Source organism: Pithys albifrons, chromosome 12, assembly GCF_047495875.1.
Source record: "Pithys albifrons albifrons isolate INPA30051 chromosome 12, PitAlb_v1, whole genome shotgun sequence".
Lineage (NCBI taxonomy): Eukaryota > Metazoa > Chordata > Aves > Passeriformes > Thamnophilidae > Pithys > Pithys albifrons.
In genome coordinates this window covers 3,055,006-3,070,810 of record NC_092469.1, presented here as the reverse complement: position 1 = coordinate 3,070,810, position 15,805 = coordinate 3,055,006, and the positions used below count along the sequence as shown (strand labels likewise).

Below are 15,805 nucleotides of genomic sequence, written 5' to 3'. Positions count from 1 at the left end.
GGGGAATAAATCTGCAGACCTTCACCAAAAGGAGGGAAAAATATCCAATTTTCATCGCAAAATTAGCTAGGGCGAGAGCAAAGGGCTGAGCTAATTGTAGCCTAATCCTCTGCCCTGCAGGCGTTTGCAAAGCCCTGAGCAAGAATTCGCTTTTTTTCCTCCTCTTCTCCCTTCCCTCTGTTATTTAGAGACGGGATTATTGCCTTTCTTCTCATAACAGCCTCGGCAGTTTCATTTAAAGGCTTTTTTTCCCCCTCACACACACACACAGACACATCCACACACACGCACAAAATAAATAGAAAAAGAAGCAGCAAAAACAAGGGGAGAGAGAGGAGACAGAGAAGCTTTAAAAATAATAATAATCACAGCAGGATCTGCGGAGCAAAGATAGTAATAAAAGCAAAAAGCTGAGCCCGTCCACACACAGCCCCGGCAGAGCCCAAAGCCAAAGGGGGGCTCGCAGATCTCTTCTGTGCTCAAGGTAAGGACCGCGGCGGCTCCCGCAGCCGCCCGCCCGTGCGGGGCCGGAGCGCGCCGTGCGCGCCGCGTCGTGCAGCGCATCGCATCGCATCGCATGGCAGCGCATCCGCCGCACCGCGCGCCTGCTCGCGCTCCCTGCCTCTCCTTCTTTTTTTTTTTTTTTTTTTTTTTTTTTTTTTTTTTGGAAAGTGCCTCTTCAAACTCACTCGGCTGCCGGCTCCGGGGAGCAGCGGGCGGAGGGGTGGTTTTTTTTAAAGCTACAGGACCCGTTTGCGGCCGCCCCGCTTTGCTAGCGCCGTGTGTGTGTGTGTGTGCGCGCGTGTGTGTGTGCGTGTGCGTGCGTGTGTATGTTTTGTTTTGCTCCGCTCCAGCATGGGCAGCGCCGGCGGAGCCCCGCGGCCCGGGGTGCCCGCGCTCCCGCTGCCCCCCCGGCCCCGGCTCTGAAGACGGCCAAGCCCCGGCACGGCGGAGGCAGCGCGGCTCGCTCTGCGCTCCCGCATGGTACACGCGGAGCGGGGTCGGGCGGCGCGGGGAGCGGGGCCGGGGCGCGGGGGCTGGCGGCGGGGCGGCTCGGCACAAAGGGAAGGCGGGCGACAATGGGGAGCGCCGCGTATGGAAAACACGGGCGGGCTGTGAATGAAACTCTGGCGCCAGTGAGAGTGGAAGGCTTGGTTTGGGGTAGACTTCAAACCACTCTAGGCTATAGTTTGCATTCCTGCTCCTGCATGCGATGTGGCACACTTCTGCAAAATTAATACATTAGCCTGGCTAATGCTCACCACCATTGGCTGCGCGGAAAATGTGCAGGATCGGGGATTCGGGCTTGACTTTTTTTCTTGCATTCATCTAAGACATCTCCTTTCTTGTTATGTGGGAATAAGTAAAGGACGCCATGTTGTGCCTTTTTTTTTTTTTTTGGTTGAATTTTACCTTTGGGCATACAGTGTGTTCGGAAGAAAAAGGCAGAAGTTGAGTGACCGGGTGCGTTGTTCGCTGGTGATTTCCCTGACCATCAGTAGGGAAAGGCATTTGGGTGACGTGAAACTTGCACTAAATAGACTGGAGACTGCCAGAGAGAGGCGGGTTGCGGGGGGGGTGGCAAAAGGGGGAGGAAGGAGAAAGCCTTTCCTTTTTTTTTTCCTCCTATTTTTCTTTTTTTCTTCCTTTTTTTTTGTTGTTTTTTTTATTTTTATGTTTTAGGGGGCGACCAGCTCTCCAGAGGGAGCTCCCTTTCCCCCTTCCCCCTCCCCACCCCGTAAAAGTTTTGGGCACGATCTGCTCTGTCACTCGGTCCAGTGTTGAGGGAAGCAGCGTGGAGATGTGTGTGCAAATGTTTGCGGACTTTTCATTTCGGAGCCCCCGAGCCGCGGGTTCGCAGCCCCCCCGCCCCGCTTTGTCTGCGGGCTCGGAGCACGGCGTGGGCAAGTTGGCTCGGGGCGGCTGTGCAGGCAGCCCCGAGCGGCCGCCGGGCCCGCTCCGCAGACAAAGGTAATTGCCCAGGCTGTGGCTGTGCCCCTCGGGCGGCGCTGGGCACGCAGGGCTGCCCCGCGGCCACGGCAGCGCCGGGGGATCTCCTGCCCGCAGCGCCGGGCGGGGGGCGGCGGGGGTGGCCTCACCCGGTGGGGCCGCTGGTGCAGCAGGGACGGTCCCTGGGGAGGGGAGAGAGGGGAGCACCTCCCCGAGGGTGGATGAGAGCGGAGCAGCCCGGCCGTGCCGGGGGGGGCACCGGGCCCGACCCGCCCCGGCTCCCCGGGAGAGCAGCTCCATGGCAGGTCCCTAAACCTGCCGTTTTCATTTCACGTCTTAAATGTGCATGAAGGAATTAAACTGCACGAGTGAATAACAGCATTAGTTTCAATTAATTTTTATCCTGGCAACAATAAACTTTAGAAACAAAGCGCTTTTACATCCTTAATTAGTCTTGCTTCCCATCTGTAGTCTTTTAAGTGCCTGCTCCTTGATTTAACTTTGTCCCTCCTTCAGAGCCGCCTCCTTTTTTATTCTTTTTCCTTTTTTTTTTCTCGTTCCCCCTTCCAGACTGCTGCCTGTTTCTTTCCTGCAACCTTTCACCTCCCTTGTCCCTGGCTGTCTGCTCTGCTCTGTGCAGTTTATTTCTCCAGTATTTTCCCAACATCAACAGCAGTATTGGTTACCATGGCCCCAAGCTATGTGCAGAGGTGGGAAAGCTTCATCCGCCCAAAAGTTCTTACACTTTTGAAGTCTTTCTTTTAGTAGGATCTGAAATGTATCATCTCGAGTGTGTATTAAATGAACAGTATTCCTGAAGGCTTTAGAGCAAGAAAGGCAACACCCTGGAAAATTCTGCAGTCTTTCAGCATTCTCTGCCCTAGGGTTATAGCCCTGGGCACGGAGCTGAATGGAGCTCTTACAACTGCCTTCTGTTTACCTTTTATGGTTAAAATAACAGCTTAGCAAAGAAGCAACTTCATGGAGAAACGATTCAGTGAAATCATCTCAAGCTGTAGCAGCATAGCTAGTTTAATCACCCCTAGAGAGCTGAACAACTGTGAGCACAATGGGACACAAAATCATTTTGTGTGTAAATGAGCATGGCATTGTGATTATTTCACTTTGCATGGGCAAATAGTTTTTACAAGCAGTACTTATGCAGTTAGCTTAGAAAGGCAGAAAAAGATAAGCTGGCTCTGAAAGATCTCGGTGTGTAATGTTTGAAAAACTAAATATTCACATAATTTGGGAATCAGGCTCTATTGATTTTGCCTTCAGCAGGTTCCTGTGTTACTTATTAGAGCGGGGTTATTGCCTGTGCCACTAGTTGGGATGCTGTATCCTGTTGTAGGCAACTAAAGAGCAAGGATTATTTTACATGGTTTAATAAATGAAGTTTGTTAGTGTTTCTGCGATATTTACCCTTAAGGTTTTAATTTTCACATCCATATTAGAAAATATGTGCATAAAGACTTTCACTGGATAAATACATTTAGGATTTTGCTTTGTGCATAAAATAAGTACATTACTCAGTGTGATGAATTTTAGCTGCGTTTTACATTAAGAAGAAGGAGGAGTCATTAGAAACAGGGTTATGGTACCTAAAGAAATGGGGGGTATTTATATTTTTTTTGGAGCAATAGGAGTGTTCTCAGTGCCCTTGGTGGAGTGCTTAGCAATTGTGCCCCTTGATAATTTGCTCATACGGAAATGACTGAATTCTACAACTTTAATAAAAATCTAGGATTCATTTTTTAGTATGAATCCTCTCCAACCAGGGGAAAAGCCAGTATTTTAATTCCCCTTTTCCTCCTCTCCCCCAAAAAGCCAGTGGCACCCTCAATAAGTATGAAAAGCCATAAAAGTTTGAGAACTATTTTAGCTTTCCAGTGATTTTCTGTAATTAAGTGTTTTTTCAACACATGCTCTAGCTGAGAAATGCCAAAAGCAGAGGATTGTTCAAAAGGTCCCTCCAGTGAATAGTATAAATTAAATATCTACTGTGTGAGTATGGCCTCCCTGAGAATCTCAGTCTTTACAGATCAAGGAATTTACTGGTATACTAACATTAAACAAAATCCTAAGATAGCAGCAGTGTTTAAATATGCACAAATAGATTCGTATCACTTGATCTTTAGCTATCTGTGCATATTTTAAAATTGAAGTCTGTATTTCAAGACAAATGGTTAAATGTAAGACACGTTTGCAGAGGACTGGAAGTCCTTTGATTTCATTTGGAAATTGTAACAAGGGGTGCAGATGAGCCCTAATTAGAGTCTTGTGTTGTGAAACTGCCTGAGATTTATTTCTAAGGCAGCCCTGTACGGTGCGAGTTCTGTACCTTTATCATTAGTGGTAATGGTTGGGGTCTGAACAAAGACAGAGTTGACATTCAGCCTAGATCTTCTGACCCTTTCATTTAAGTGAAGGAGTAGAGGCTCAACATGAGTTTACAGTGCTCTTTGGGAAGAAAAAACCAGCAACCTTTGTCTGTGTTGGCAGACAGATGAGGCACCCACAGATTAGTAACCACGTCGCTAGAAAACTGTAGGTACTTAGAGACTTAAGTTGTTTTTAGAAGTTAGTTGTTTTATTTATGCTATATGACATATTTACTGAAGATGGGCCACAACAGGCTCTTGTGGGAAACAAGAAAGCAACGTCTTCAGTCATGAAAGGATTCAGTCACTTTCCTTGAAGGTGGTGCTGTAGTAAAAATGTTAATGCCCAATTTCGCATCGGCTGACACAGAAGTCCTAGGACAGAGTTGGCATTTGCTTCGTGCTCAGTGCAGATGTCCATCCAGCCTCCGAAGAGGGAAGGATGTGGATTCATAATGGGGTGATGTATTTCTGTGCTGTAGATGCCAGGAATTCTTAGGAGCTAACCAAGATGAAATGCAGTAAATGGAGATGTTGTGAGGACTTTGTGAAGCCGTTCAGATGTATTAAGATTTTTCAATCCCTTTCTCTATAGCTTGGAAATCATTTTACAAGGAATGTTACTAATTGTAATTGTTACATTGAGTGGTGTAGCCAGGCATCTTGTGCAAAATACTGCTAAGAGAAAGGCGAGACCAGCTTTAGATTTCCAAGAAACATTGTCAAAGTAACGTGGGAGAAATGGGAATTCACTTTGCAGTGCTGCATGTAAAGTGCTTGTCAGATGTAAGGAAGAGCCTGGGTGCTTGGTAGCATGCTTGAATTACAAAATACCAAGAAAATTAGATTATATTCAGAAATGTCTTCAACTATAATGTTTTGCATATGTTGCTTTCCCTATAAGGGGTAGAATGGATGGACATTTTCCTAAACTTTTCTGAAGGGTTTTTTTTCCATTTGACATGTGCCGTCTGCAGCGATTGAGCTGAAATCAGCTTTGAGACACGCATTTCATGCAGAATAAGCTGTGCTTTTCTTACAGAAGAGAATTGAGGAATTGTCTTTTGCTATGGTTGTCCTGTTCATTTTTGAGACATTTTGGTATTTTTGAATTTGATTTTGCTGATGAATTTTTGACTCAACTCAGGAATTTCACGAATTTTCCAATATTTTTAGGGCAGGAAACATGAGATGGATTGTTGAATTTATAATTTCACGTGCTAGATTGTATAGTACTTTGTAACGCATCTTGTCACCAAAGCATGGGGCAGTTTGTGCATCTTTCTGTTGTCAGTGCTTCCAGGTATTGATTACTTTCAGTTTGAAAGCTTATTAGTTGTTTAGGTCTAATATTAAGGCTTGACTGAATATTATCCATTTATTTCACAGTTATTGAAAATAAACCAGAAAATTGATCTTAGTTTGATGTGAAATTTACTTACATGTATAAACTAAATGCCTTAGGTGCTGAGGAAGTCACTAATTTAGAGGTGTCTTGTTACTGTGACAAACTTGCGAAAACCCCCTGAATCCCAATTCACAAATTGGTTATTCGTTTGTCGGGGGATATTTCACATCTAACACATAAGCCCACGACCTTTAATTAGAATTTTGCAGTTTGTTTTATGCCCCTTGAGGCTGACACCTTGAAATTTTTTTTTTGATTTCTTATTGCTAATAAGCATCTTTCTCTTCCCCTCTGGTCCTTGGGAGAAAATGATGCAAATACACTTAATTACAGTGGTGGCAATAATTTGTTAGCTGAATATGTGATCAGGCAGATGCAAAAATGATCTGATTAGACCTGTGATCACACTGGAAAGAAAGGTACCATTTAAGAGAAACTGTTCTTTTTTGGCTGCCCACCGCAGGAGGGAAGAAGCATGTCCCGTCTGTCTCTCACACGGTCCCCGGTGTCTCCTCTGGCTGCACAAGGCATTCCTCTCCCAGCCCAGCTCACCAAGTCCAACGCTCCCGTGCACATCGATGTAGGAGGACACATGTACACCAGCAGCCTGGCTACCCTCACCAAGTACCCAGACTCCAGGTAAGCCCCTGGTGTGGCCAGCCTCGCTGCCCGTCTCTGCTCACTGCATGCAAAGAGGAGTATTTCAGTGCAAAGGACCATTTATTTTATATTCACCACTAATGAATTATTCAGTTTCCGATTTATACAGTAACTTCACTGGGGTTCCACAGAAAAAAAGCCTGTAAAATTTATGTATTATTTAGAGACTCTATTCATTTTCTCTCCCAACGTCTTCTGCGCTCTGTGCTACGTTTGAAGCACCTGTTGGTGTGTGCCCCAGATTATTGCCAGCTGCACCAGGCAACTTCATTCTTGCAGATTTAGGGGGAAAAAATGGGTTTATTCTTCCTGCAGAAAGAGGAATGGTTCTGCTACCCTGGGACTTTTGGATGCTTTTGATGGCCAGTGCAGGTCCTCACCTCCCTGGGAGCTGCCTCAGTGCCAGCAGCTGTTTGCTCTGGGCAGGGCTGGCTGTCCCTCTCTGGCTGCTGCAGCTGCAGCCTGGGCTGAATCCTTGTGTGTTTAAAGGTGGCTGCTGCTTTGTGCTGGGCAGGTTGTCACGTCTGACAAGATTTATATGGATCTGGTTGGTATTCTCTGAGTAGACTCCAGACATGCCAAATTATGAAGAGATGTGGCATGAGATTCTGTTTGCGTATGACATGGAGGCTCTTTATTGTTTTCCTGGCTCCCTGCAGGGCGCTGGGCACCATGAGGGATGGGGGATCCTGGGCAGGGCCAGGCCTGTGCCAGTGGCGGGGAGGGGAGCACTCTGTTAAGGGTTAAAGCACCCTCACTGGAGATGTGCCTGGTTTTGATTCAGTTCTGATCACTGAAGCAGTCCAGGCTTGTGCCATCCCCACTGTTCAGTGTGCCTGGTACGTACCCGGGGTGCCTGTGCAGTGTCAGGTGCCCAGCACACTCCTGGCTCCACAGCAACCCAAGCCCAGGTCAGCAGGTTTCCCTGCCAGAGGGTTTGCTGCCAGCATGGCCACAATTCCATAAGCGATAGACTTTTATTTTTTTTGGTATGACAACCAGTGTAAAACCCTAGTTTCATCTGAAGATTTTTCCTTTAAAAGAACTAAGGGGCTTTGCAGATTTGGCAGATTCCCAAGCAATAAATGACATTTATGGAGACACCTTGAAACGCCTCTGATGTCATAAAGCATATGGCTGTGATTTCATTCCAAGGGAAGGGAGCTACTGAAATTCCAATTATTATTATTCCAGCCCAATTATTAAAATACCTGTATTTTATGGTCAGACCAAAACAATAATGACTTTTCTGGACAGTGTGTGTTTAATGTCTGTGTAGTACTACTTTAATCATAGAGATGAAATCTGTTCAGTAGGGAGAGATTTATAACGGAGAAACAGGCAAATGCTTCATAGTATTAAAACATACAGAGAAGATTCAGCAGTTGTAATAGAGTGGCACATCTGTTTCCACATTTTAAAATATCGCTGCTGACACTATTTTTAAAATATGCCCCACATCAAACTTACTTAATAAAAGCTTCAGTTATGAAAGCTTTGGGAGAATATACATAAATTCACAGATTTTATTTCAAGAGACTAGAGTGGTGAACCAATTTTTTTGTCTGTTTGATAAATAACAGAAGCATATTTCTTCAGATTTTGTACTTTGTTTAAACTGAAGGTACAAAACTGTGGCTGCCCAGAGCTCACATGCTGCCTGATGTTTTGCTGTGTACTGTTTTTTGTTTGTACTGCCGTGTTATCTCATAGGGCATGAATGCTTTTTCAGCTGCTCACACTTCAGCTCTCACTGAAGTAAGAGCTTCCAGGATGAGACCCTTCACCAGCATCTCAAGTAGGACATACTGCTACATCAGTTATGAAGCTGGATGAAGGTTACACCTTAAATTATTGTTTTCTTTTTTTTAATATATATATTGTTTGTTCTTCTTCAGTGCTGCATAATAGACTTGGTTGTTATCCCCCACTGAGTCTGGCCTGCTCTCACTCCTGGTTAAGTCAGAGCACTTGCTGTTATTGCAGTGGGAATGGCTGGAGCTCCTGCTGGTGCTTCACTGCCCTGTTGTGCATCTTCCACATGGCATAGACTGTCTTTGCAGTGAACTGACTGGGAGAGGATTCCCAGGTCCCTCACAGGGGCAGGAGGAAAGAGGCAGCTTTTCTGAGCAAAACATCTGGAGTCAATGCCAGGGCACTGTTTGCTTGTGCTCAGAGGTGACATGCATGGCCACATTCACAGGCATGGCCACTCACCCCCTCTCAGAGCTTCCTGCATTATTTTGGACAGCACATTAAAACTCTTGGTTTGAGCAGGAGTTTAAAAGCTTCAAATCCAAAAATCACACAAATTTGTAGATTGTATTTCATCAAAACTTATAAGCATATATTACCTTGCTTGCTAAATCTCAGCTGAAGTCACAAAAAGTAGTCACTAAACTTGAAAGCTGTGGAAATGAATTTCCTGTTTATTTGTGTTACAATCTCTATTGCTTTGTCTGTGCTCCCAAATCCTGAATAGGCTTTTAGCTCGTAGGCTTTTCAGCATGTACTGTACATGGATATTTAAGGGCACGTGCAGATTGTGAGCATGTGTATAAACACAGCCTGGATATGCGTGCACAGAAACATCACATGCTGATGGGAAACAGAAAAAACCAAATCATCAAGTCATGTTTATGCTTCCTTAGTATTTTGAGGAGGTCCAGTCCTGTTTGGTCCTGAACAAACTCAGTCCATGTTGACTTCAGTGAAAGGGAAGAGCTCCCAGCAGCTGGGCAGATCAGGCCCAGCAGGAGCAAGTAGAGATATGACCAGTTCCTGCCCATACCTGCTCTGCAGTCACCCCTCTGGTATGATATAAATTACACCTGACAGCAGGCAGTGTGATACATTTCTATTGCAATCTGTTAGCAGGGACTGTGCTCTGCCCTCTCAGCTGCCTCTGCCTGGCTGTTCCCACCTTATTTCTGGGGCTGGGGAGAAAAAGGACCCAGTTCTGGAAGTCTTACTCAGGTGAATGAATGGCTGTTAATGTGAAGCCAGAGGCCAAATCTTGCATTTCAGTGAGCCCAGAGTTGTTTCAGAGCAACTTTGACGAAGTCTTTGATGTTGTTTGTATTAGTGCAGCTGCTGTGATCAGAGCATTTGTCCATTGATTAAATTTGCATAAGTAAAGGGTGCCAGATTAGGCATTAAAGGGGGTAGCCATCCTCTTCCAGTAAGTTTTTAAGGGCTACATAAATTCCCTCATCTAAAAGAGGAGAAAACTTGAGCAGGGCACAACTGGTGCGACAAAGGAGAGGAGAGTCAAACAGCCACTGTCAAAGGTGGTATCTAAAACCACTGCAAGTCACCTGCTGCACTACTCTTACACAGCTTTCCTGTGGGCTTTTTGAGTGAAACAGCATACAAGAAAAAAGCTGGTCTTTCAGAGGGTGAAGGGCAAGGGCAATGAGATACATGAAAAATAAATTGTGATCAACAACAGCATAATGATGGTGGTCATAGAAATTACCTCAGAAATAATATTATTATTCCCTTGTCCCATAGCTGCTTGAGGCCACTTCTCATGCACACCAGAATTGCCATTAAAGTTGACAAGCTTTGGAGGTACAAGGAGGCTTATGTTGCTTACCTGGATCTGAGGCTCAATTTCAGTAGTTTGTTTTCAGCAAATTTTCCTACTGAAACTCCCAACTTTTGTAATTCTGAGTTACAGGTAAAAAGTACCGTTGTTGAATTCTAGTTACTCTTACCATTAGCATCTTCTTTCTTAAGTAACTGGCTAAGTAGACAAATTATTCACCTTTGGTAACATTTCCTCTAGAGATTCCATTCCTATTTTCACCCAGAGGAACTCTAAAGCAGCCCCTTCACACATTGACACTCGAATGTGGATTTATATGACAGATTGTAACGGCTGCAAAACCTCTAGCACATCTATAAAGTGAGTTGCAAATTCTGTTTATCCCAGGGAGTGAGACAATCCTTCCATGTAGAAAGCAAACCTGCAGCAGAAGCCCAGGCTCCTGACATGCAGTCAGGAACCCCCCGGGGCATTGCCACATCCTGCAGAGTTCCTCCCCCTGAGCTCCGTGGCTGACGTCGTTGCCTTCAAGCAGAAAAGAAGCTCCACATCCATGTATGCCACGGCAAGCCCCAGCTTCTTGATTTCACTGGAAATTTTGATATCACTTTGAATTTTTGTTAGAAAGCAGAAGATTTTTCATCCGAAGCCTGTCTGTTTTGCAGCCCTGAATAGTGTTTTTAATCCAGAGAATTGCTGAGAGTTGTTCTGCTGTACAAGGTAAATACATATTTACCTTCCGTTCTTGGATAACTCGTATTTTGTATAACCCTTCATTAAATACACAATCATCTGTTTGAAATGTAGTTGTAAAAACTCGTCCTTTCTGTGGCATTACTTGTGACAAAAGCAGGAACGATTTGCCGTGAAGCAACACCGTCCAGGTGGGAACAGTGTGGGGCACAGAGCCCAGAGAGCCTCCCCTGATGGTTTGTAGCACACTGTGTTTGGACCTCTCTGCTCCCAGCCTTTTCCCTTCAGCAGAGCAGAGCTCCCTGGCCCCATGGCCCAGGGCATGCTGAGCCAGTGCTGACACAGTCACCTCAGCTCTTGGGGCCCTGAGACCCACCACCCCTTCTCTGGGGGCTGTGTCCTCCACAGAAAGCCAGCACAGGCTTTATTGTTTCAGAAGCTAATGATCTCTACAAAACAGTAGAGTTTTCCAGGAATGTCCTTGCCTCACTTTCCTCTGAACTTATGGACTTTTTTGGTGATGTGCAAAGGAGTCCCCTAAAGCAGATGTCTTCTCTGAATGTGTCTTGTCAAAACACACTTTTGATCTTACAGACCCACCCTCAGACAAGGTCTCCTACCAAGTATGGTCTTCTGATTTTAGCTGCTCTTGAGGTATCTGTGTTTTTTAATTCCTCTGCCTTTTCCTCCAGCACTTCCATCTCTCTGGTCACTGGAGCTCAGCTCACCTGAGATCTGCTTCTCCCCTCCTCTGCAGCCACACCAGGCTGGACTGAGTTCAGGGGAATTCTCTGCTCCAAGTTTTAGGACCTCTCTGTTGTCCCTGACAGAACATGGTTACTGACTCTGTGTAGCTGGATCCAGTGGTTTTATAGCTCAGACACCTTCCAAGATCTACAAGACAGATTTTCCACATCATCCTTTACACTGAGGGCTTCGTAGTGGGACCTGCTCTGCACTTCTTGGGAGGGAGCAGGAAAATTATTCATTTGAATTTATTTGGGATATGTAATTCTCTAGACATAGCACAGCTGATAACATCTCACATTTCTTGCTTATGTATGATCAATTCACTCTTACAATAATTTATTTGCTAATTTCCCATCAAATCTGTGTATTATCAATGTTATTGCCTGAAGACAATGTCCAATTAGCAAATTTTGCCACTTACCCCATGCTGGCAGGTAGGGTGTAAATCAGTCCTTGAACTGAGGGGCAGGTTAAGGGGGTGAAGACCAGATTTGTTCTCAACCAGTGGTTGTTGGTGGCTGTGGAAGCACAGTCCATTTGAGGGCAGGATCCCCATCTGGAGCAGAAGCAGTGTTGGTCCTCCTGGGACAGCTGCTGCAGTCCTGCACCACTGCAGCATCAGGGGCCTTCCACCTCCTGCCTGAGGTGCCTCCCAGACCTCTCCATGCCCGTGTCCTTCCATGCTGCTCACCCACCCAGCCCCTCTCTGGGTCCTCTCTCACACCAGCCAGGTGTCTGTCGAGCACAGTGAAGGACACGGGCACATTCCAGGCTCTGCAGGGCACTGCTCTTCCCCCCAGGGTCAGTTGTTTGTGCGGTGACCCCAGGCCCTGGCACTCCCAGGCTGGGAGCTGGTGTGTGTCACCCAAAGGCAGTGCCAGAGCCAGAGCCAGCACCCCACGTTCAGCAAAGCGCTCCAAAGTGCTGCAGCACAGAGCTCATTAATTTCAATAGCTATTGTGAACTTAACCCATACACGGAGTTTTAAGCAAAACACCTGAAGAGGCAGGAGAAGGTGTTTCCCCTGCACGTTACCAGTGCTGTGAGAGGTTCTGGGCATGGTGCAGGAGCGCAGGGACAGTGCCCAGCAGCTCTGCCAGGGCTCCCGGGGCTCTGCCACTGTGCCAGCCAGTTGGGTGTGTGCTGCAAATGAGAACAAGTAAAGGAGCCAAAACCCAGAGGTTTTGGTTACGTGTAGTGCCTTTTCTAAATTAGCACATGAATTCTCATGGAGATTAACATAATTTTTGGTTTCATATCGTGCACCTGAGATTTAGAGATAAATCTTTGAGGTTTTATCCTGTAGTTGTTGACTGGGCAAATCTCCCTGTAGTTTCCAAGGGAATTTTGACCAGCAGAACCCTTAGGATAAAAACCCTTATAAGGGCCTTTCTCCTTCTCACCCTTTGTCTCCCCCCAGTTTGCCTGTGGCAGTTGCAGTCACCAAAGCAGAAGCTGGAGGAAGGGAAGGGACTCTCATTGCCAGGCTGCTGCATCAGATGGTGCAAACTGAACCCTTTTGCAAAGCTGGTTCCATGCAGGTGCTACATGGCCAAGGTCACACAAGTCCTTGCAGTGCTTTGATAAGCTCTGGGAAAGGTGTGAAGTGTCTGATCCTACAGGCGTTGTGTCCTGCAGCAGCGTGTGACACATCCAGCACAGTCCTGGGCAGTGCAGGCACGTCCAGCACAGCTCCTGGGCAGTGCAGGCACATCCAGCACAGCTCCTGGGCAGTGCAGGCACATCCAGCACAGCTCCTGGGCAGTGCAGGCACATCCAGCACAATCCTGGGCAGTGCAGGCACATCCAGCACAGCTCCTGGGCAGTGCAGGCACATCCAGCACAGCTCCTGGGCAGTGCAGGCACGTCCAGCATGGCTCCTGGGCAGTGCAGGCACATCCAGCACAGCTCCTGGGCAGTGCAGACACATCCAGCACAGCTCCTGGGCAGTGCAGGCACATCCAGCGTAGGCCTGGGCAGTGCAGGCACGTCCAGCACAATCCTGGGCAGTGCAGGCACATCCAGCACAGCTCCTGGGCGGTGCAGGGCACTGAGGACCTGCCTCCTCTTGCAGACTGGCCAGAGCTGCCACGGCAGGAGGTGCATCAGTCCCAGGTGCCAGTGCAGGGGCCCATGGCTTGGCCTCTGTGGCTGATAAAAGCGATCTGTAGTAGGGATGTAACTGCAGCCTGGAATGATGATGTTAGATGCTCTGTTAGCTGGCACTGACTGGACAAGGTCCTGGATTCAGGGGCTGTCAGAGCCCCTGCAAGAGGCACACTGTGATAGATTTCTGTGTGTTACCCAGGGCTGTTGTGGCACAGCTGGAGCAGTAACTTGGATGGTAAAGGAGAATAGTCCCCCTAACCCTTCATCCCAGTGACTTAGGGAGATGGAAGGGCAGGAATCTACATGGAAACTGATTCTTCAGACTTGTCTGTGTCCACGTCCCCGGGATATCCTACTAACTGGCACGGAGGGAGGCACAACAGAGCTGAGCTGTCTGCTGTGATAAAAGTGTTTACTCCTTACTGGACTTGATAACCACTGCCTTGCCCAGCTCAGCCACAGCCTGGGAAGCACCTGCAGGCTCTGGAGAGGGAAAGCCTCTGGGAGTACAGATCTTACTGTAATTGGGTGCTGAGATTGGGCCCTGTCGATGAATGAATTATTTGTGTGTTTACTTGGAATAGTTGATGAAATGTTAAAGAAAATATTGCCTAGCTGGTCTCTGATGACCAGCTTTTTCCCAGAAATCTTTTTTTTTCCAGAAATTATTTTTTTCTCTGTATACATTTACAGCCTGGGTTGTGTGGAGTTCTTGGTATAAGTGGGTATTACAGCATCTAGGAAGGGGCAGACCAAGCCAGTCATGTGGAGGAGCCGACAGCAAATCAACACTCATCTGACAGAGAGAAGTAACATTATGGCTGTGCTGTGCCTGGCATGGGCTGTTCAAACCCCCTGAATTTTGAGCAAATAGCCAAATAGTAGCTTACTTGCCTCAGCTAGTCAAAAGGAAGAGCAGGCACCCCCGTGCAGCTTGTGCAGCCTGGCCGTGGTCAGGAGGGAGGTCACCTGTGGCCTCTGAGAGCTGTGCAGAGATGAACATTGCACGGGGTCTCCAGGACCTTCTCTGCAAACCCCAGCTGACCTTGCCTTGTTTTCTGCTCTTCCCTTTCATCTTCTGCAATGATAACGTGACTGTAGCTGAGTTACACTTAGCACATTAGTAATGCACAGTAATTCCCACCCTTCCTGCTTACAACAGGTTGAAAACTGGTTTATTAAAACTCACAAAGAGAATCCAGCAGACAAGACCAAAATTTCACCTTTTTTTTTTTTTTTCATTTAGCCCTCTGTAGCAGTTTCTGATGTTAGGTGCTCAAGTACTGTGTCATTTCTTTCATTGCTACTTTTGCTTACCACTCACCTGACAGGTCACTTTGGTACCAGCAGCATAATTAAAGTATTTTTCACCAGTCATTTTCAGGAAAGCAACATGAAAAGCATTAGCAATGTATTTTGAGAAAACACTCCCATAGGGTGCTGTGGGGGTAACCTGTCTTCTCCTTTTACATGCTGTGAATGGAGGCTCTTTCCTGCTGAAGAGCGTGGTGTGAAGTTCTGTAAAGATGCTGCATCTTTACACTTAAAGCAAGGGGAATCTCCTGTACTGGTTGCTCCTTTATGTGTCGTTCATGCAGCTGCCTCATGGCATGGGGAGGAGTTGTGGAAAGATCAAAATTCAGTTTCTTTGTACTGGAAGTCCTGTCCTGAGGTCACAGGAACCACACACCTGTGGAGCAGGCGAGGTGTTACCCTTCATGTTAGGACTTTGAACACACCTCACTGGTGTTTGTCCTTTTGATTTACAAACTTTTGATTTATAGAGACCCTGCAATGGCAAGCAGACCTAGTGTGCTTAGGGGGATATTTCAGGACTGTTTAGGAAGTTTATAAAACAGACTCCCTAGATTATGGAGCAAGGGGGTATCTGTTTTGTAAGGAACATGTTATGAAGTGAATTTGTCTCTAGGCCTAACTTAATTATTTTAATGATCCCACTGGTGGTTGTCGTAGGTGTCGCTCTGTGTGTATATTGTGACCTACATGCTTGTGATCATTTATGAAATCTAAAGATTTAAAAATACATTGGACTTTATTAATTCATTGCCTCCTTGCCCTGAAATAAATGGAGGTGGTTTGGATATTGGTACGTTGGGCCAATTCTCTATTCCAGTGAAGTCAATGAGAGTTTTAATCTAAGCTTAAGCAGAAAGAAAGTAGGCAAACCTTATTCTTTTAGAAAATGGACTAAAAATAAACCTGGCCAAAATAATCCTTAGTGTACCCCTGTTGTCCTCTGTGGAGTTACACCAGGGATGAGCACTGATGTGATGTGTGGAG

General features: G+C 46.5%; 1 protein-coding gene across 2 annotated transcripts in view; it reads left to right on the top strand.

The window, feature by feature from the left end:
• The first annotated feature begins 211 nt into the window (after positions 1-211).
• KCTD15 (potassium channel tetramerization domain containing 15) overlaps positions 212-15,805 on the top strand; it is a 48,071-nt gene continuing 32,477 nt past the window's right edge. Inside the window, exons 1-2 of one of the 2 annotated variants that reach the window (XM_071567171.1) lie at positions 212-484; positions 6,206-6,381. In XM_071567171.1, coding sequence (XP_071423272.1) covers positions 6,218-6,381 — 164 coding nt within the window. In that variant the 5' untranslated portion in view covers positions 212-484; positions 6,206-6,217. Of the gene's footprint in view, positions 485-654; positions 985-6,205; positions 6,382-15,805 lie in introns of those variants that run through there. The other variant, XM_071567170.1, reaches the window with a different exon arrangement.